The sequence below is a fragment of the Pieris brassicae genome, chromosome 2 (genome assembly GCF_905147105.1).
Source record: "Pieris brassicae chromosome 2, ilPieBrab1.1, whole genome shotgun sequence".
Classification (NCBI taxonomy): domain Eukaryota; kingdom Metazoa; phylum Arthropoda; class Insecta; order Lepidoptera; family Pieridae; genus Pieris; species Pieris brassicae.
In genome coordinates, this window is record NC_059666.1 from 1,122,241 (window position 1) to 1,143,716 (window position 21,476).

General features: G+C 36.7%; 1 protein-coding gene across 6 annotated transcripts in view; it reads left to right on the forward strand.

The window, feature by feature from the left end:
• The window catches only part of LOC123719936 (tubulin polyglutamylase TTLL5), a 32,739-nt gene that overhangs the window by 8,636 nt on the left and 2,627 nt on the right, over positions 1-21,476 (forward strand). For 4 of the 6 annotated variants that reach the window (XM_045676262.1, XM_045676257.1, XM_045676263.1 and 1 more), the window contains 14 exons: positions 1,514-2,097; positions 2,580-2,713; positions 3,223-3,440; positions 4,708-4,921; positions 7,658-7,914; positions 10,248-10,447; positions 11,817-11,889; positions 13,367-13,511; positions 13,933-14,131; positions 14,976-15,129; positions 15,573-15,719; positions 16,492-16,648; positions 20,140-20,306; positions 20,905-21,090. In XM_045676262.1, the coding sequence (XP_045532218.1) occupies positions 1,569-2,097; positions 2,580-2,713; positions 3,223-3,440; positions 4,708-4,921; positions 7,658-7,914; positions 10,248-10,447; positions 11,817-11,889; positions 13,367-13,511; positions 13,933-14,131; positions 14,976-15,129; positions 15,573-15,719; positions 16,492-16,648; positions 20,140-20,306; positions 20,905-21,090 (2,780 nt within the window). In that variant the 5' untranslated portion in view covers positions 1,514-1,568. The remainder of the gene's footprint in view (positions 1-1,513; positions 2,098-2,579; positions 2,714-3,222; positions 3,441-4,707; positions 4,922-7,657; positions 7,915-10,247; positions 10,448-11,816; positions 11,890-13,366; positions 13,512-13,932; positions 14,132-14,975; positions 15,130-15,572; positions 15,720-16,491; positions 16,649-20,139; positions 20,307-20,904; positions 21,091-21,476) is intronic. The other 2 variants (XM_045676259.1, XM_045676258.1) reach the window with 2 other exon arrangements.

Genomic DNA, 21,476 nt, shown 5'->3' on the forward strand with positions numbered 1-21,476 from the left:
GAGCAAATGGTGTGAGGCTCATGATGGTAAGTGATACTGCCGCCCGTAATCACACACTTCCAGTAAACGATATATACGATTCTCCAACCAATGAACCATACTAAACATCGCAAGCCGGGCAGTGTGTGTAGGTATGACTTAATATCGGTTGAGCCCCAGCCCGTTAGCTCCGCGTTCTACAAACAATAATACAACTAAATGTTACTTGTAATTATTAGTGAAATTCAAGATTTAAGTCAACGGGAAGGGACCACTGTTGGAGTATGAGGATTGGCTGTGCCAAAAATTAATCTGGAATTGTATAGGAAAAACACCTTTTGTATTGGAATCAAGGTTTAGCAGAAACCACTCCTTATATGGAAATTGTATTTGATTTACAACAAACTCCCAAGTGAATTTAGATAATTATCACTAAATAAATTCAAAGTCCTCGTTAAACGTAAATTAATAAATGAAGCTTTTTATAAATTTGACGAATAATTTAATAATCCTAATCCTTGGGATTGATTTGTTCTAGTTCAAATAATTTGTATGACTCAAAAGTTAGCGATTAAAAAGAATGGCGGAAAGTTTCTTGCCAGTTCTTCTTGCCCGCTCTACGCTCTTGACTTGCGAACTGGTAGTAAATGGAAATTTACAATTAATTTAACTTATTTTTTGACGTTCATTAGTGTACTATATCATTTTACCTATATGAATAAAGTTATTTTGATTTTGAGTTTATAATTATTTACCAAACACGTTTAAAGATCTTCCTACTAGACTTTTAAAAAAAACGACTTCATGTACTACTTTTGGAAATTATGATTTACGTGAATCTTTATATCTAATATTAATTTGATATTAAACAATATATTTCAATAATGTGATGATGTAGTGATAAAATAATATAAGAATTGACTATAATTATATGACTCATAATGTATTTGTAACTTCTATTCTACCTATTTAGGCAAATTTGCACGCCATTATGAACATGCGAACTTTTGTGCCACCATCACTTTTTTGTACCCTATGCTGGAAATTATTATAATTATTATTACGGCTGACACGTGTAAATTGAATATTTGATGTAACAGCTGGTGGCACAGTTTCAATCTATTTCCTTCGACAAATGTCGATCAATACGGTCAAGGTAGCGGACAGATACATAAACACGCTGCAATTGCTTCTAATCACTGCTGATCAATTTCAACTAATCCTTTACACGTACCACTACTCTTAAACAATACAAAAGTGGCTTTTTAACGAGCTTTTTATCTACTTTATCACCATCATTTTATTTCGGTCAGGGATTTTATATTAGTTATAGTTAGCCGTATCAATGCTGACACTTTTTTCATTGCTGTAACATTTGTTTATACAAATACTGCGCAAAAACAAACCAAGTCATGCATGGGATTATTATGAACCATTAGCGCTTCGAACAACCAACATTATACTTACAGTAATTGTTGTATCAATAATATCATCAAAATACTCATTTTACTTATGAAGTAATCAATAATTGCAGTCCACATGTATCACCAGAAATTTCAAGTCCGTCTACATCAAAAGAAAATCCAGATATGAGAAACAATGACGACGATTCATCTAATGGCAAAGATACAGAAAAGGAAGGATCCCTATCCGACTGGGTGTCGGGCGGTCCCGTGGGATCCAAAGCGGCCGTACTGGTCTTCCGATCGTGTGTCCTCGCTTCCAGAACACCCTCAATGGAATCCACAACAAAAACAGTCGGCAACAATACAGGCACAACGATACTCCTCAACAAAGCAAAGAATATGGCGAAAAGACTCGTGGCCGAACCCCATTCGTTCAGTGTCCGACCAAAAACAATAATGCACGATGTGATGGAGACATTTGGTAATAACACAAAGTATATGGGTCAGGCGTATGTGGTGAAACACATTAGTGAAGCTGAAATACCACTAACAGAGTCTATAGAGGAGCAAGGGCATGAAGCAGTCGAACATAAAAGAGATATAGATGATGTACTTAATGATCTCAGTAAGATAACACTGAAGAAACATTTAAATATAGAAAACACGACAGCTAATATCAAACCACCAGAAGAACCTCCACCTGTAACCAAAGGTGAGTTTAGTTCTGGATTTAATGCCTTAACCTCCAGATTGGAGAGTGCGTCCACAGCTAGTTTTCATCGGGTTTTGTATTGAGCCTCGCAGTTTACCTCTATCAGTCTTTTCGAGTCTATTTGCCTCATCTGCTTCCGATTTCCTTGCGGGTTCCAATCAAGCGACTACTTGGGGATATGATTGGGATCTCTTCGGAGTGTATGGCCTATCCATTTGCAGTTGCGTAGCTTGATCCTCGGTTTCGCGACAGTGATCCCAAAGTGCATACCTAAAAAATTCTGGCTCAGAAAATGTATTTTATTAGAATAAATACATTTGTATTTATAATTAAGCATTGTTCTTCTAGTTTTGTTAAAAACTCTTCATGTGTTTATTGGGAAAGTAACACTAATTTAAATAATATGTTGCATGTTAATGAAGAGAAAATAGTGATATATAATTGTTTCCAGATATATCATAAATGGGTTTAAATAATTTCAGATGCCAAAGACGAAAAGAAGGGAAAGAAAAACAAAGGCAAAGGAAAAAAGAAAAATATACAACGGACTGTCTCACCGAGTATTGATAGTGACGACTCTGAACAATTGCTAGTCAAAGAAGTAGATAGTATTAAAGTATGTTAGACCTTATGTTTTCAATCAATAATACATTACAATGATTTTGACTATATAACGAAAAATTCGGAGTAAATACTGAGATCTTGTTCTGTATAATATACGCCTACAAAGGTGTTTAAGGTTTCTAATTCTCTTATAACTTATTTATTTCGTATTACGGCAGTTAACATATAGTCAAATATGAAATACATATTAAATACCAGGGTTAAACATTTACAAGAAAAAAATCAATCTCAATTATGAAATACGTCGTACTTAATATGTGTTGTGTGATGGTGTAAAAGAAAAGTTATGTATGTGGGGTGTGCTCATGATGCAGGTGATTTGGCGCTTTGGATATTCTTTATACTCCTTTTAAGCACATTCCGCGATAGCTTCCACAAGTCAAGCTTTTATTTTATTTGATTGTGAGGTTTTAATCGAATTTTTTAATAGTTAATGTTAGAATACGTCGAAAATGTATTAAAAATGATAAACGATTAGATCTTATCATCATCCCATTTCAGGTATTAGAAAGTAGTCATATGCCGGCCAGAATTCTTAAGATCACCTACAAATTAGTTAATACTGAGACGAAACTACTGCACCGGCTACTCCAAGCTCATGGTCTTCAAGAAGCCTGTGCTGACGCCAAAGAGTTTAATCTGCTTTGGGCAGGTCTGCATCCTAAACCTGATGTGCTAAGGTCACTATCAGCGTATCAGAGAGTCAACCATTTTCCTAGGTGAGATTCAAGTGTTTTTAGTTAGTTAGTTTAAAGTAGACCCTAAATCTTAAAGATTAAGGTTCACGTGTAAGATATTTTTAAAAATCAAGTAAAGTTTGAAACAATGAACAAAAACAACAACAAACAAACAACAAAACCTTTGCTGTCACCAGCAACACTGATTTTCAGTGGATCCATACGATCTTGGAGTGACAGCTATATAGAAAAAAAAAACAATTGAAATAAAATTATTAAAATGGCTAAACACCTTAGGGAGTGTTCATGTATTACGTCACGCAATTTTTGGAGATTTCCTCTCCCCCCCCCCCCATGAAACTCCGCCGTAACGTTTTCTGTATCCAATAGTAAAACGTTTCGTGACCACCCTCAGTGCGTCTTTATACCTAATACTTACCATTATGTGGTGTAAGGTCCTAAAATGGAAAATAATATTAACAATAACGCGTAATTCAATCCCCGCCCAGCATCGTAACGTTATACAAGAGGACTTGCCCCCCCCCCCCCCCCCCCCCACAATCGTTACGTTATACTTGAACGCTCCCTAACCCTCACATTTATAAAACTAAGTAACTTTTTTGACTCTTTCTATCAAATTGTGTTTATGCTGTGAAGAAAAGAGACAGCTTAATGAAAGATTATTAGGAAAGAAAGTTTTGGTGAAAACGCTACAAATTGATTTAGTTATGAGACTAATATAGATATACAAATGACTATAATATTATATACTACATGTATATTTGTTTTTTACTAAAATATAGAAAGGAGTATCTCAGAAATGATATCAAATTTTTGGGAGCCCATAACTATAGCTTACGGTTTTTCGAAAACTATATCCTTGAAATCCCATCGAATATCATCCTTCTTGGCGAATCCTTTAAGGTCTCTGCAGTGAGGCTTTGGAATTCACTTTCCATCCCTATTCGCTTAGCTCCTTCTCTATCTTCCTTTAAATTTCTTCTGTTCAAACATTACCTGTCCTTACTTACTTTCTTACTAACTACTAACTGTTGCAAGACTGATCCTAAATATCCTTTTGTTTGTATAGTTTTGTCTTAATAACTATATGTAATGTTGTACTTCTGATCTACCTTATTTAATTTAATACATTTTTTTCTCACAATGGTTGCCTGGATGGGATCGCTCGAAAGCAATAAGGCCGCCAGTTGCTCTTCTTATCATTCATTTATGTCCAATTTTTATATTGTAATGCAACGAAGTGTTAATATATAAAGAGTCCGATACTAATGTCTATATGTACCCTTAGGTCGTACGAACTAACGCGCAAAGACAAATTGTTTAAAAACATAGAGAAAATGCAATACTTCCGAGGCTTAAAACACTTTGATTTCATCCCCACAACATTCCTGATGCCGGCGGAATATAAAGAACTGTGTACCACACATTATAGGACCAAGGGTCCGTGGATTGTCAAACCTGCAGCCTCCAGTAGGGGAAGAGGAATTTATATAGTTAATACGGTAAGTTTTTGTTTTATATTTAAATCTATATTAATCTATTTTTCGAACGACTTTATAGGGAGGTTTCTATTGGCTGTTTATTTGTGTTGGGTGCGTATTTTAGTAAGGGAACTTAACGAACGTTAACGGGTATTACGTAACGAACTTTGGGGGGGGGGGGGAGTCCTCTTGTATAACGTTACGATGCGGGGCGGGGCGGGGCGTGAATTTATTGTTAATATTATTTTCCACTTTAGGACCTTACACCACAAAATTGTAAGTTTTAGGTATAAAGAGTCACTGGGGGGTGGACACGAAACGTTTTACTATTGGACACAGAAAACGTTACAGTGCGTTTCATGGGGGGGGGGGGGGTCAAGAATCTCCAAAAATTGCGTGACGTAATACTTGAACGCTTCCTAATTAGATTTCAAGTAAGATTCACTAGACATGTTAAAAATTATGTATATTTTCACATACAGGAGTCATATTGACTTTGACAAATGAAAGTCATACTTAGTAGCTCTAATCCACGACATAGGAGTCATATTGACTTTGACAAATGAAAGTCATACTTAGTAGCTCTAATCCACGACATATTTACATATTTATAAGTTCTAAGCAATTGTTAACGATTTTAGAATTTTACTTATTTCCGTGACTTGTAGTCCTATACTTTACCCATACATGAGTCTAACATACAGTATTTATTCATCCTTCATCAGGGTCATTACGAATGTACTGATTAGACCCGCGAATTTAGGAATTGGGTGGCCTTTTTTTAGTCTGCGAATTGGGAAAACGCGATTGATGAAAGCTCGAATATGGAGCCTTTTCTGTACTACTATACTCGCTAAGCAATGGAACAGCCAACATCTTCTTTTGTCCAGAAGGACTCGTCAAAAAACGATTAGATTTTTTTTAGCCATTCAGTCAATAGAGTCAGTGTGGCTGTTGTGTCATCGGTGTGCCTTAAATAATAGACTTTGTCTTTATTAAATTCTCGCTTATATAAGCGAAATAATCAAATGTAACGAAGGAATGCAATGTAACAGTTGAAGAGAGCGTCTACGTCTGGCTATACTCTCGGGGGCGTAACACAGACCATGTACGAGCCGAGGCTGTACATTTTACTCACTCAGGCTTTCTTAGTTTTATAAGCGTGATGATCCCTATGTACGTGCCGCGCGCGCACGTTTTGCTCATTTACAATCGTGACAATTCCCTATGTTTGTACGTGCCATGGATGTACATTTCGATCACTTATAAGCGTGACGATTTCCTAAATCATGGGAGTTACGTCCCGAGAGTATAGCCCGACGCAGGAACTCTCTTTTTTTTTTTTTTTTTTTTATAAAATAGGGGGCAAACGGGCAGGAGGCTCACCTGATGTTAAGTGATACCGCCGCCCATGGACACTCTCAATGCCAGAGGGCTCGCGAGTGCGTTGCCGGCCTTTTAAGAATTTGTACGCTCTTTTCTTGAAGGACCCTAAGTCGAATTGGTTCGGAAATACTTCAGTGGGCAGCTGGTTCCACATAGCGGTGGTGCGCGGCAAAAATTGCCTTGAGAAACGCTCAGTCGTGGAACGTCGGACGTCGAGGTGATACGGGTGGAATTTTGTATTTTGCCTCGACGTCCGATGCTGAAACTCAGCTGCAGGTATTAATCCGAACAACTCCTCTGAACACTCTCCATGGTAAATGCGGTAGAAGATGCAGAGTGACCCCACATCTCTACGCAACGCCAAAGGATCGAGCCGCTCGGAGAGGGATTGGTCATCGACGATTCGAACCGCTCTTCGTTGGATACGGTCAAGTGGAAGGAGCTGGTACTGGGGAGCCCCCGCCCAGAGGTGAGAACAGTATTCCATGTGGGGCCGTATTTGCGCTTTATAGAGTTGCAAGCGGTGGCCCGGAGTGAAGTACCGTCTCGCCTTGCTGAGCACACCAAGCTTTTTGGAGGCTAATTTAGCCTTTCCCTCCAAATGACCGCGAAACTGAACGTCGTTCGATATGTCAACGCCAAGTATTCCGATGCTGGCTGTGGCTTCAAGAAGAGTGTTTTCGAAAAGAGGAGTAGCGACAAAGGGTATTTTTTTCGCGGAAAACGCGCAAACCTGTGTCTTCTTGGGGTTAAATTGGACTAGGTTTAGTCTACCCCAGTCCGAGACTCCACGTAAAAGAGTTTCGATTTCAGACACAAGACTCTTCTACATTACTGTTATTCGTTTCATAGCAATTAACTAAATCATGGGAGTTACACCCCGAGAGCATAGCCAGACGCAGGCACTCTCTTACTGTTAAAATTGTATTCATTCGGTACATAGCAATTAGCACGTCATTATTTCGCTCATATTCTAATGTAACACGCGAGTGGTTAATATAGAAACCAATAAACCTCTATTATTTAAAGCATCCCGTTGACCCAGGAACCGTAGATTTGGTCCTTCGAGCCATCCAGAATCGTATAGACCATATAGGAAATCGCCACGCTTATAAAACTAAGAAAGCCTGAAATGTACAGCCTTGGCTCGCAGTCGACTCGAGTCTGTACGCTATGAGAACCGTCATGCCGATTTAGGTTGCTGCAGTGTAAACATTTTGTTATGTACTTATAGTTCGACAACCTCGATACTTAAAAAGATTTAATTTTTATGAACCAATGATTGAATTGAAATGAATAATTATATTTATTGGGATTTCACGCGAGAAAGCTAACATTCGGGTTGTAATTGATTTTTTTTCCCATCTCCAGCCAGAACAAATACCAAAAGGCGAGAACGTAGTCGTGGCAAAGTACGTGGACAAACCGCTTCTGATTGGCGGACACAAATGTGACCTACGTCTGTATGTGTGCGTTACGTCCATAGACCCATTGTTAATATATCTGTATGAGGAAGGCTTGGTGCGATTCGCTACTGTGAAATACGATAAGACGAATAAGAATCTGTGGAATCCATGCATGCATTTGTGCAACTATAGTATCAATAAATATCATACGGATTATATCAAGTAAGTCCGTTTTTTATATCTATATATTTAATTCTACTGTACGTATATCATTGAACTCCTATTAAACTAATGGACTGATATGAATGAAATTGTATGAGTTTGGGTGGCGTCTAGATGGTCACAAATCAGTCAGTCATCAATGTTTCGCGGGATAACGTTTGTCGTGTCCGCTAGTATAATTTATAACTTTCAATGTTTTTTTTTTGAAGTTTTATTACTAAGAATTTACTGTAGGAATCTTAACGAAATGTATTGATGAAATTCATTAATTGTTAACTACTTGACAGACTTGTTAGTTTATACTGTGTAAAATTTATGTAATATTGTATTTTCCTCTTGCCTTCTCAATTACAACACTCTAAACTTTTTGCCTTTACGAAAGGACTCCCAATAGTACTGTTATTCTGAGTCCCGAGTCCAAGCTTGTGACGAAGATTTACGTAAAAGTTACAGAATGGCGCAGGTCAGGGAAAACAGTGTCTGTTCCACTGTAGTCCTTTCTAAAATCTGCGCTATCTCGTGAATTGAGTTAAATTTAGATACAAAAGAAATATTGTTAATGTCAGATTCTTGTTTACTGTAGAGCTTGTCAGCTAGTGGAATGTATTGTGTATTTAAGTTTATATACGATGTGTGTATTTGTATAGTAAGGATATTGGCAAACTGCCCTAAACTAACTAAATATATGACAATAAAAAACGAATAACCCAACTTATGACTAAGCCCGTACAGTAAACTCTAACACGTAAATAGTTATGGAATGCCTACAATTTGTATGACTCAAAACTTGGCGATTAAAAAGTGTGGCGGGGAGTTTCTTGCCAGCTCTTCTTGCCTGTCTACGAACTGGTAGTAAATGTAATATATTTTCTGTTGACGTTCATAAGTTTAGTTGTTTACCTATATGAATAAAGTTATTTTGAGTTTGAGTTGTCTGTACCAAAGACAAAGGTTCAAGGTGATGAGATTTTCTCCAAAGTATCAGCAGGGCAGGCTCGCCACGATTATTAAGAAAGTGTTCGGCATATTGAGAGCATGCGTTAAACGTATGAAACAAAAGATCGGCAACGTAACGAATTTTTGATTCCCTCTTGTAAAATGTTACGATATGGGACGGGGATTGAATTACGCGTCATTGTTAATATAATTCTCGACTTTTCGGTAGTTTACACCACATAGTAGTAAATTTTTGGTATAAAGAGTCACTGGGTAATCACGAAACGTTTTACTATTGGGTACAGGAAAACGTTACGGCGCGTTACATGGGGGGGGGGTCAGGAATCTCCGAAAATTGCGTGACGTAATACTTGAACGCTCCCTTAGCAATCCCTCCTATGCTATATCCTAATCTATACTTTGCGAAAAGACAATTTTTTACATTCACCAAGAAGAGTGTTCAGAGGAGTTCGAATCCTGTACCAGAGTTTCATCATCAGTCGTCGAGACAGAATACTCCACACGTATCTCCTCAACGTTCCACATCTGAGCGTTATTTAAGACAGTTTTTGCCATGCACCACCACTATGTGCTATCGGCTACCTGCTGAAGTATTGTCGAACCAATTCGCTTTAAGGTCCTTCAAGATAGGGCGTACCATTTCCTAGAAGGAAGCGTTTATGGACCTATCACTTAACATCAGGTTGGCCCGCAGCCCGTTTACCGCACATATAAAAAATATCAATAAATTAATGTGTCAAAAATCTTAATTTATAGATATAATAATAATAATGAGTTTTTTGCATCCGTGCCTTTGATCATTTATGTTACAAACACGAGTAGGTGGTCTTCCAGTCATCGGTTTTTAAAATTGTGACAAGCCGGTTTCTTCACGATGTTTTCTTCACCGTAAGAGCGAGTTAGATGCGCACATAGAGAGTCTATTTTTGTACAGTAGGGAATTGGACCTACAACTTCAGTGAGACTCTTACGCTGAAGCCACTGAAGCAGTACTGCATTTGCCAGACAAATTATATATAAAACTAGCTGACCCGGCAAACGTTTTGCCGGGTATAATTATTTATAGGGAACATTTTTTAGTTTAAATAAAAATAACCTATCTACTATAGTAAAAATATGGGTTGGTCGGTGACAATTAAGGGTTGTATGTAATTTTGTGTGTTGCATAAAAAAACAAAAAAATTGTGTTTAAAATAATAAAAAAAAAATTGTGCTGGACACTGAATCACTTAGGGGTTTGAAATATAGACAGTATTTGATTCTCAGACTTGCTGAATATGCATAAAAAAATTCATAAGAATTGGTCTAGCCATTTCGGGGTATGGAAACCAACATAGTGACACGAGAATTTTATATATATAGAGATGTGATTTCAGATGTGACGATCCAAATGCTGGTAATATTGGCCACAAATGGACGCTTTCTGCCCTTTTGCGCCATTTACGTAAGCAAGGACGTAACACAGCTGCGTTAATGGCCGCAATAGAGGATCTGGTCGTCAAATCCATTCTATCTTCGGCCCAGACTATAACCGCCGCGGCAAGAGTTTTTGTGCCTAATCTTTTTAATTGTTTTGGTAAGTTGTACTAATCTAGTTGGTAAATTATGAGGTTCGATTTCCAGGTGTTACCGGGATGCTACGAGTTTGATAATGTTTTTTTTTAATTATTTAAAGAATAGCGATTGTTATCTTTTTTTCCTCTTCAAGCCTTAATCCATTGTTTTAGAGAAATAACATATCGTGATTTCCAATTGATATTATTGCAGCTTTATTGCATTGTGTACGATCTATGAATAATGAGACACAAAAAAATGAAACATATGTATGTTTACAAACAAACTAAAAAAAACTTCTTATACGTAAATGTTATTATAGCGTTAATGAGTACCTAGAAGTTAAAAATATAGCTTAATTTCATGATTATTAATCCCTAAATATTCTAAACTAAATAAAAAAAAAATGTTATTCTATGTAATTGGTACTAGCCTGGAGTGTGAAGTTTGTTGCTATTAGTACCTAAACCTATATAACAGGTTTTGAATTGCCTTCTTTTGCTGTGCCCTAACAGGGTCCATAATATTGTACCTAGCTTTAAGCCCCTTAAACACCTATTGTAACGTTATGGAATGCAAATAAATACATGAATACACATTGTACTACGCTATTAAGGAGAATTCTACTCATTGATATATGATAATTAAAAATGTTTAGCTCATATATATATGTATATACCTTTTCACTATGACGCCTTACGTTCTACCACAGCGCATTTGAAGAACGCCACCTATTTGTGGGACCAGCTGCCAGGATTATTTCGGAACTTAAGGCATAAGAAAATAACTTACAATTTCTCTCAAATGTCGACAACACATACGTAGTTTTTTTTAAAGTACAGGCATTAAGAGGGATTAATGTTTAAAGAACATTGTTTCTCATTACAAAAATGTATTTTATTTACATGAGAAACTTAGTATGTATATACGAGCGAGGTACACGTCGCTATTAGACGTTCCAACTTCAGTCTACTAGGTTCATTCTGACATGTATCTTTAATGGCCTTTTGAATTTGTTAAACGCGCTAATATTGCGATATTTAAACGGTAATTGGTTAAATAACTGCTCACACTAATAATTGATAATGGAGGGAGCAAACGGAGAAAGGCCAACCTAATGTTTAGTGATACCGCCTAAGACGCTCTCAAAGCCAGAAGCGAGTGCGTTGACGGCCTTTAAAGAATTGGTACGCTCATTTCTTTAAGGACTCTAAGTCGAATTGGTTCGGAAATACTTCAGTATTACCTGGTTCTATATATTGGTGGCAAAAACTGCCTTTAAAATGCCGAGTTGTACGTTTTCTTCAGTGCCAATTACTTACAATCATATGAAACAAGACAACAATCTAACCTGATGACACAATTTTCTTAAAATTAATAATTTATTTCAGAACTATTTGGCTACGATATTTTAATAGACGACATGCTTAAGCCGTGGCTGTTAGAAATTAATTTATCACCGAGGTAAGATTTGTTCTTTTACGAAAGTAAATACAATAGAATTATCACATTCGAAAGTATTTTTATTTTTATAGTATATTTAATATAATATATGCTTTTCATGTTAAGAAAACACTGTTTAAACGGATTGAAGCTATGTATTATTATAAAATAGAGGACACCGTGAGTCATTTCTGCAAAAACCCTCCATCTTTTAGTCGATACCAACTCCGGGGAAATAAATACAGATAACACAACTTTCTCTACAGCTGTGATACTTTTGACATTCAACACCTTTTGTCTTCAGTCACCGTGACCACGCACGCTGTAAAGCACGCGAAACGTGGGAAAATTTTAAATTTACAATTATGTGAATAATTATAAGTTTATAATAATGCAAATAGCTTCAATCCGTTTAAAAAGTGTTTTCTTAATGTGTAAAAGCTATGTCAACAAAAGACAATACTATATGCTTTTTATAATTTAATTATCATCATCATGATCGCACGTGTCAAAATAATTCCAAGTTTCATTCTAAATGGCTGGTAATCTTCCACAGTCCGCTTCACTGCATGTGTGGAATTGGCTCCCAGTCTCTCTAACACACCTCCAAGTGTTAAAAAAAAACTAATTTCCCCTTCAAAAACCTATTGTTACGAGCTAGGGGATCGGATAGAAAATGACGTAGATTTATTCAAGGGTTTATTTCTTGAAAAATCAATGAGGAATTTATGGGCACAAATTAATTGCAGAGATGCACTAATTACATGCAAAAACAATCACTTATTACTTAACTTATGCACACTTCACACAGTACTTTATCACTTGTAATCACTTTATTCGCACTTTATCGCTTCGGTGTTTGTCTCTTGTTATCGCATTCCGAACTAAAAGGCGACTAGTCGTGTTTCGGCTCGCTTATATATCCCTGGGAATAATTCTGAACAATATTCGAGAACTTTCTAGGCGGGCTTGCTACTGAGTAGCGATTGCACAATTCTAGAACGTCCGCACTCTTTGTCTCTTTTGCACGTCGCTCCGTCCTTGTCGTACGGCGTTCTAGAGTGCTCAGTCTAGTTTCTAGAAAGTTCTGATCTTCTCTCTCTCTCTCGTATCATTTCGCCCTTGTCTCACACCTAGAAAGTTTGGTCTAGAATATTCATTCAGCAAAGGGGCCTACGTGGGCCTACGTATACCTACGTATACGTAGGCCTGAAAACTGCACCACTCGACTACATATGTTCTGAAACCGACTGAAAAAAGGTTTCAGCTTCCTGAAAACTAGGGTAACATTATGGAAATTACAATTTTCTAATATGTGATTGACCCTCTCCTGAAACGGTCAGAAATCATATTACAGCCTGCTGAAATGTTCTCTAAGTAGTGGAAAAATCTAGAAACATTGCAGTCGACCCGTCTTCGTAACACTATTATATGAGTATAGAAACCATGACTTCGTATGCGCCATTAGTTAGTCCATTAAGTCCTATATTTTTTTCAGTTTGGCCTGCGAAAGTCCCTTGGATGCCCGAGTGAAATCTGCCCTATTGGCAGATACACTGACCCTAGTAGGATTACCAGCAGTGCCGATGAGCAGGCATGAGCAATCGCCGCAGAACAACTCGCTCAAGATGAGGATCGGAGCGGTGTGTGAGCTTTTTATATAATAACTATATCTAAATATGAAAAAAAAAAATCTCTATTTCGTTGATAGTATGATTAATTTATTTTGTCAAAAGGTTAGCCTTCGATTTTGGTCAATATAACCGCCCATGGACACCCTCAATGCCAGAGGGTTCGTGTATACGTTGCCGGCGTTTTAAGAATCCTATGCTTATTTTATATATAAAACATTTATCGTTATATAATAGTATTTTTTTATATAAAATAGGAGGCAAACGGGCAGGAGGCTCACCTGACGTTAAGTGACACCGCCGCCCATGGACCCTCTCAATGCCAGAGGGCTCGCAAGTGTGTTGCCGGCCTTTTAAGAATTTGTACGCTCTTTTCTTGCAGGACCCTAAGTCGAATTGCTATGTACTACGATGTAAGGTCGTTTATTTACAGTGCCGCCGTGTCCACTCAGCAGAAAACGTGTTCGTACGCGGAAAACCTCAAACCCAGGTGGAGAAAGGTATCGCTAACCTTTTAACGGGTGAGGAGTTGCGCATAGTAAGAGCCGTTCGCGCCCAATACGCCCGGCGTGGGGGATTCGTCAGAATATTCCCTAGTCAGAACTCTTGGCAGAAGTATTCGCAGTATTTGGGTAAGTGTTGTGGGCCAGGTTTTAACAATCCTCCAGAATTTTTCAATGTGAAGCAATCATTCCTGAGTTTAGCACGTCGAAACTTCCCAGCTTCTTCACGGTATCAACACAGTTAGACAGAAAGAGACAAAATCGTTGTATTACAATAGAAATAGCACGAATTTAATTTTTATTGTAATTGCGTCTTTACTTGCTTCAATTAAGGTGTGTTTTACTATGCGTAAAGTTGACGGTCGTGGATGAAATTCATAACATTTGTATCTACCCTCAATTTTGTTTGACAAAATTTCCGTAATAATTGTATGTTAAATATGCTTCCTCTTTAGTACCTGTTTTTTTAAAGAAATGTGAAGCTACAATAATTACAACAAACACTTTTTATAGCATATAAAATCTTAGAAATAGAGCAGAGTTGGCCTAGTGGCTTCAGCGTGCGACTCTCATCCCTGAGGTCGTAGGTTCTATCCCCGGCTTGATGGCCGGATAGATTTTCTTTCTATGTGCGCATTTAACATTCGCTCGAACGGTGAAGGAAAACATCGTGCGGAAACCGGCTTGCCTTAGACCCAAAAACGTCGACGGCGTGCGTCAGTCACAGAAGGCTGATCACCTACTTGCCTATTAGATTAACAAATGATCATGAAACAGATACAGAAATCTGAGGCCCAGACCTAAAAACGTTGTAGCGTTATTTATTTATTTATTTTATATAAAATCTATCTTAACTTTATGTAGCCAATCACATCGCATATTATAAAACATAGTCTAAAGATCATAGTTACCATTTGTACAGGAAATACGTCACCATGTTTACCAATTTTGATAAAAACATTGGTCGTTCCAGATCCTGTAACCGGTATCCCGATTTGTTCTACGTCCCTAAATAATAACATCCCGTATACAGTGGTTCACAATTACAACTTGTTGGTACATTCCCACGTGTTACCGCATTTCCAGCACGCGCAAGCTGCAACTAGCCTCACGGACACGCCTCAGAGGTAGATATTATAAAAATCATATTTTAAAATTGCCAGTAAATGTAAATTTTGTCTCTAAAAGTATTTCTCGTACAAATCTTACCAAAATGTATACTTTTACCATATAAATCCATACTCTATGGTGGAGATTCAAAAACGAGTCTTTGAAATGTCAAAGTTCCTTACGGAGTCGCACTAGAACTACTCGACAAATTGTATGAATGTTTTTTACTATTATATATATTGTATAGAAAAAAATGGCTTTGGTTCAAGATATATTGACCTATCACCTTAGGCCAACACGTTCAAAAGAATATTAAACCTTGTGACGTTGAATTTAGGTCCTATTTTAAATACGCAATTACCAGCATAGGTTAGGCTACACTACTAAGGTTTTGAATTAAATTATTACATCCTATTTTTTATGGTAAACCCCTTGTAAACCAACACTATTTTTTTTTTAGATTAAAACGTTACGAGGCTGTATGCATCGCGGGTGCGGCGCCGGCAGTTCAGATAAACTCCCCGGGCGAGGCAACCGCGCCTCCACGGGACGCCAAAAGAGCCAAAGAGCTCATCAAGACCCAACTCATTGACGGAATGAAGTTGACGTAAGTATTTTTTTATAGTTTTACAAAATACATACAGTCCACTTGTGTTTTTAGTTAAACTAAAAGTGTCAAACGGTTAGCATGTCTTTTTATTCAAATCCAGAACATTAAACAATTCTCCAATATAATTCCTTAACAATTTGGTTTTGCCGGCAACGCACTCGCGAGCCCTCTGGCGTTGAGGGTCTCCATGGGCAGTGATATCACTTAATTAGATAAGCATCTTGCCCGTTTGCCTATTGTTCTTATAAAAAAAGATCCTTCGAGCCGGATAAAGTCGCTCTTATCCGATAATTGGCGAACAGTGAAAACAATAGACGCTTGCCCAAGCGATAAGAACTTGTTGGAAGGATTTTTGTGTGATCGGTATTTCACCATAATATCGTTATAGTTGTGATTTTAAGCTATAAAACTTAAATAAAGTACATTATATATATGTCGTAGCCAACTAGCTGAATTTGCCGTTCAATCAACAGCCTAGCCTCTTAACTGTACTGCGTAATAAATAGTTTATATTATATGTCATCAATCAACCGTACTATTGGGTAATCATTTATTAGGTGGGTTAAATAAATTAAATATATGTGTGGTATAAATGACGTCTTGGCCAAACCAGTTACAACCTCTGTTTTAACTTTAGATGTCTATGTCTGTTTCGTGAACATTTCCCTAAGTGCCTGTTCAGGTACGCTATTTTAACGTACACGGTGCACGGTCGTGATTGAAGCTGTAACACTGTTCTTCGTCTGTCACGTGATTTGTTACGTTTCAGTATGGGCGAAGGCCGTCGCGCCTTCGGCCTATATCTGACCCACGTGCTCAAGCGAATATCGTCTCCGAGCAACGAAATGGCGGTGCAACACGCAGCGCTGGTCCTCCGATTCCTCAGACGAGCTTCGGCCTCTCTGCGAATGCCTTATAATGTAAAGGTGACGATATATACGCATGCCGCTTTACTAACCACGCCCACCACCAACCAGGTTCTAGAGGTGACATTCAGAAATGGGAAGCGTGAACTTTGCCAATGTCAAAACACATACAATTTTGACGTACGTTAGTCAGCCACAGCTCTAATTGTCGTCGTTTCTGAATCTCTCTCTAAATACCAATAGTTTTTGTCACGAATATAAGATCGAAAAGAAGATTTTATTCATTTTTATTATTATTATGATTTAAAGAAGAAAAAACATTTGTGCACTTTATACGTGGTAGAAGAAACCTTTTTTAGTTACTTTAAATATTTTTTTAGTTTATTTTTGATTAAAACTAAAAGTGAAAGTCGTTGAAACCAAAATGAGACAGACATATACATCCATAAGATTTAATTGAGATAGGAAGCACAATACAGTGTATACTATACTTTAAATAAGCGTAGTTTGAAGCTTTTATAATTAAATTAATCTTTTATATTTTTTTTTCATATCTATGTTAGTTTTAACTCAGAAAATGATCAAATAAACTCAATTTATTTTATACACTATATAGAGCTTGCTATCTCATTTCTCCCAGGTTAAGAATTTATGTGTCTGTCTCTTTTTACTGTCGCTTAAACAACGATAATAAAGAAGTTTTTACTTCTAAACACTTAAATTACGTCCGTCATTCGTCAACGTTCATTACAATATTATTGTTACGAACTAGGATCGGATAGAAAATGCCGTAGATTTATTCAAGGGTTTATTTCTTGAAAAATCAATGAGGAATTTATGGGCACAAATTAATTGCAGAGATGCACTAATTACACGCAAAAACACAGTCACTAATTACTTCACTTATGCACACTTCACACAGTACTTCATCACTTGGAATCACTTTATTCACACTTTATCGCTTCGGTGTTCCTCTCGTGTTATCGCATTCCAAACTAAAGGCGACTAGTCGCGTTTCGGCTCGCTTATATATCCCTGGGAATAATTCTAAACAATATTCGAGAACTTTCTAGGCGGGCTTGCTACTGAGTAGCGATTGCACAATTCTAGAACGTCCGCACTCTTTGTCTCTTCCGCACGTTGCTCCGTCCTTGTCGTACGGCGTTCTAGAGTGCTCGTATCATTTCGTCCTTGTCTTACACCTAGAAAGTTTGGTCTAGAATATTCCTTCATCAAAGGGGTATACGTAGGCTTGAAAACGCCTGAAAACGGGTCCCCTGAAAACTGCACCAATCGACTACACATGTTCTGAAACACTCTGAACAGACAAACGGTTTCAGCTTCCTGAAAACTAGGGTAACATTATGGAAATTACAATTTTCTAATATGTGATTGACCCTCTCCTGAAACGGTCAGAAATCATATTACAGCCTGCTGAAAAGTTCTCTAACTAGTGGAAAAATCTAGAAACATTGCAGTCGACCCGTCTTCGTAACATTATAAATAATTCGTTTGTGTACAGGTACAGGATGTCTTTAAAGACGTCTAGTATATATTACAAGTATATATTTAGTAGTATTCAAATTAGTTTTTAAGATTGAAAAATTATATTTCGTTAGTTATCTTATAGTCTGATATTTCATAAGTGTTGCTAATAAAAAAGTTCTCCACCGAAAAAGAGAAAATTTTAACCCATTTGACGGCAATAAAAAAATAATTAAATTACTAATTTTAATATTTACTTACTCAAGTGACTTAATACAAAAATAAAAAATATTTCAATTACACTTAAAATATATCGAAATAATTTTTATCTAAATAATAAATTAGCTGACATCACTGGCTATTAATTCCAGGTTTAGTAAACCTTTTTTAAAAAAAAGGTTATCTTTACTTGTACATTTTTTATTGTTTGCGATGAAGTAGGGCGTAATTATAACTCGCCATAAAACCGCACCGCACTGAATAAAATTGATACATTCACTAACAAATTAATCGATAGTAGATGTTCAGACTCGTATTGAAATTGGCCAAAAGTCATGTCAAAAAATGATGACAGCTGTCAGAATTCTATGGAATTAGTATAGTATAATAGTTTGATAAACAAGGAAATAAACTAAGAGTCAAAATAGTATCGGATGGAATGATCTAGATCTGAAATTGTAAAAAAGAGTAAATCTATAAAGAAAAGACAACTAAGTTTAGAAATGTTGTTACTTCTAGTAAAAGATAAATCGACGAGAAATTCGACGGAATGGCTCCTACTATGACAAAAGTAAACGAGGAAGACATATACAAAGATGATAAGATGGCGCAAGTGCTCATGGCCCTATGTGGCTACGCAAAGGTAGACTCCGAGAAGACGCCAATGTCCAAGCTGTAAGACAGAAACTAACCGGCTTGCCGTTTTGTTACTATTGTTTATAATAATTAACATTTGTATGTACTAGTCGTTTCCGCAGCACTAGTGCCACGGCGGAACTCGTACTCGTAAATAATGCGATTTAAGTTTTCAATTTTTTAAAATGAGCGACGCAAACAGAAAAAAACAAAAGAAAAAAAACAAATGAATGACGGTAATCGAAGCACAAATACATGAGTAAATAACTGTACAAATTTGAATTTGGAATTCCTTACCAAAGAGGAGAACATCGTGATTAAAGTGGCCAGTACGAAATACGCCAATTTCATATGTAATGACCTAATATTTTACAGAAATAGAGGCTTTTATTATTATATTATATATTAGCCACAAATATAATACACATAAACTAGTGTAAAACTATACTTTTTAAAATAAACGTAACTAAAAATAACGAATTACGTAAGTTACAAATTACGATTGGTATTTTAGATATAGAACCCGGGAGATATACGCTGCTTGACTTTACTAATGTAGCTCTATTCATAACAAATCGACCTAATTGCAGCGTTGGTAAGTAGTATTCTCTCTTTTCATCACGTGTAAACGCTACTCGACAGACAGAGACGAAAAATTACTAACGTCTGCAATTAGATTGATTCAGTTTGTAGGAATGCTTTTCTGACTGCAAAACAAAAGTAATTTATATAATTGAAGGGTAGTTTAGAAATTTTACTTATTTTTATAGTATTTAAAATCGTGTTTCTAGTCTAGTTTCCGATTGATTTTCATTATAGACGCTTTTTCTTTTGCTAACTGAGGAATCGACATCTATTCAAACTTAGACTGTACTCCTCCCTCAAAGGCCGGCAACGCACCCACTAAAAATGATTGTCTATTAGCTATGACCGCCCTTTATTGGGTGTCCCATATGCTTGTTTGTCCTCATATTAAATAAAAAATTGATTTTCTCTAGAATTTCGCCTTGTATCTATAGACAAGGATTGACAGAGATGTCTGTATTGTATTTCATAGACAAGCAGGAGATCAGTCTTCTTCGACTCATATTGTTGTCGCGTTTGCCTTTTGCTTATAAGCATTTTTTGGTTGTGTATACCTCAGTTTAACTGACAAATAGTTTTAAATAAGACGGCTAGTATAATAAACAGTAATCCATGACCATGGTCAGGGTCCCCCTGCAAAGATGTGCGACAAGGACAGGTGTGCCATCATCGCGAAACAGCTCAACGATTTCCTATACATGTACTATCGGGAGACGGATTTATATACAGACAGCAATGACAAGGATGGATGCGTGTCGAATATACATTTCGCACATTTCTTGTATGCCGCTAGGTATGTGTTTCAAATTATTCGTGATTTAAGAATTAAATCAATGTTGCCATATACAAATTTTCAATTTTGTTATTTTATATACCCAAACACCTTTGCTCTGTTTCGTGATTATTTCTAATAGGCCAATGTGTGATCAGCCGTCTGTGCCTGATCTCTGCCGTGAAAGCATGGCGGTTGCCTCACGATGCCTTCCTTTAGTGTCTTAGAACAGTCCATTGGTGCACAGCTGGGAATAAAACCTACAACTTCAGGGATGTGAGACATCCTCGCTTATAGATACGATATAAAACATGATGTGGATAGTTAAATACTATTTTTTAACTAATCGTTCAATACAAACACTACTAAATATTTGACATCATTACATCCACAAAAAATACTTAAAATTTTAAAAATATCTATTTTTGTATTGTCTTTGGTAAACATAGCTTTTACACATTGAAAGAAAACATTTTTTTAACCGGATTAAAGCTATTTGTATTATTATAGACTTATAATTTACATAATTTTAAATTTTCCGACGTTTCACGTGCTTTACAGAGTGCGTGGTTTTTGAAAAAATTGTTTTCTTTGAACAGTTTTTTGTATTGTTTTCTAGTGAGGCCGATTTAGAGGACGTTTTACTTTTGGTCCTTCGATCGGATAATTGGGTGGCGACGTTCTTGGGCGATACTAGAAGTGCCTTATGCGTTGACGCCCCACCCGCTAGATTGGCGCATACAAGCAAACATACATTGTTGAAGCATTTGGCTGCGGTCGCGCCTATCAATTGTAGAAAGTACAGGTATAAACATGATGTTATATTTACCTAATTGTGTAATTCATTTCTTTGGAAAATCTTTAATTTATTTGTAAACACATTTTTAAGAAAATCTTTAACATGTTTAAACGGTTATCTACCGGTTCACATGTTTAAACCCGGAACAGGTTGATAATTTAAAGTTCAAAGTTACTAAACTAACACGTTATCCGTGTCAATCTGTATAATTTTCTGTAGTTACCTTTTCTGATATTTTCATACTAATTCTTGGCCGTATTTTTTCATCTACTTTTGACACAAACTCAATAAAGTTGAAATATATTGTTTTCTAAGCATTCAATGAATGTACACCGATGCACAGAACACTATAAAAATCAAATGCATAAGTTGTTTCAACGCCATCTAGCGAC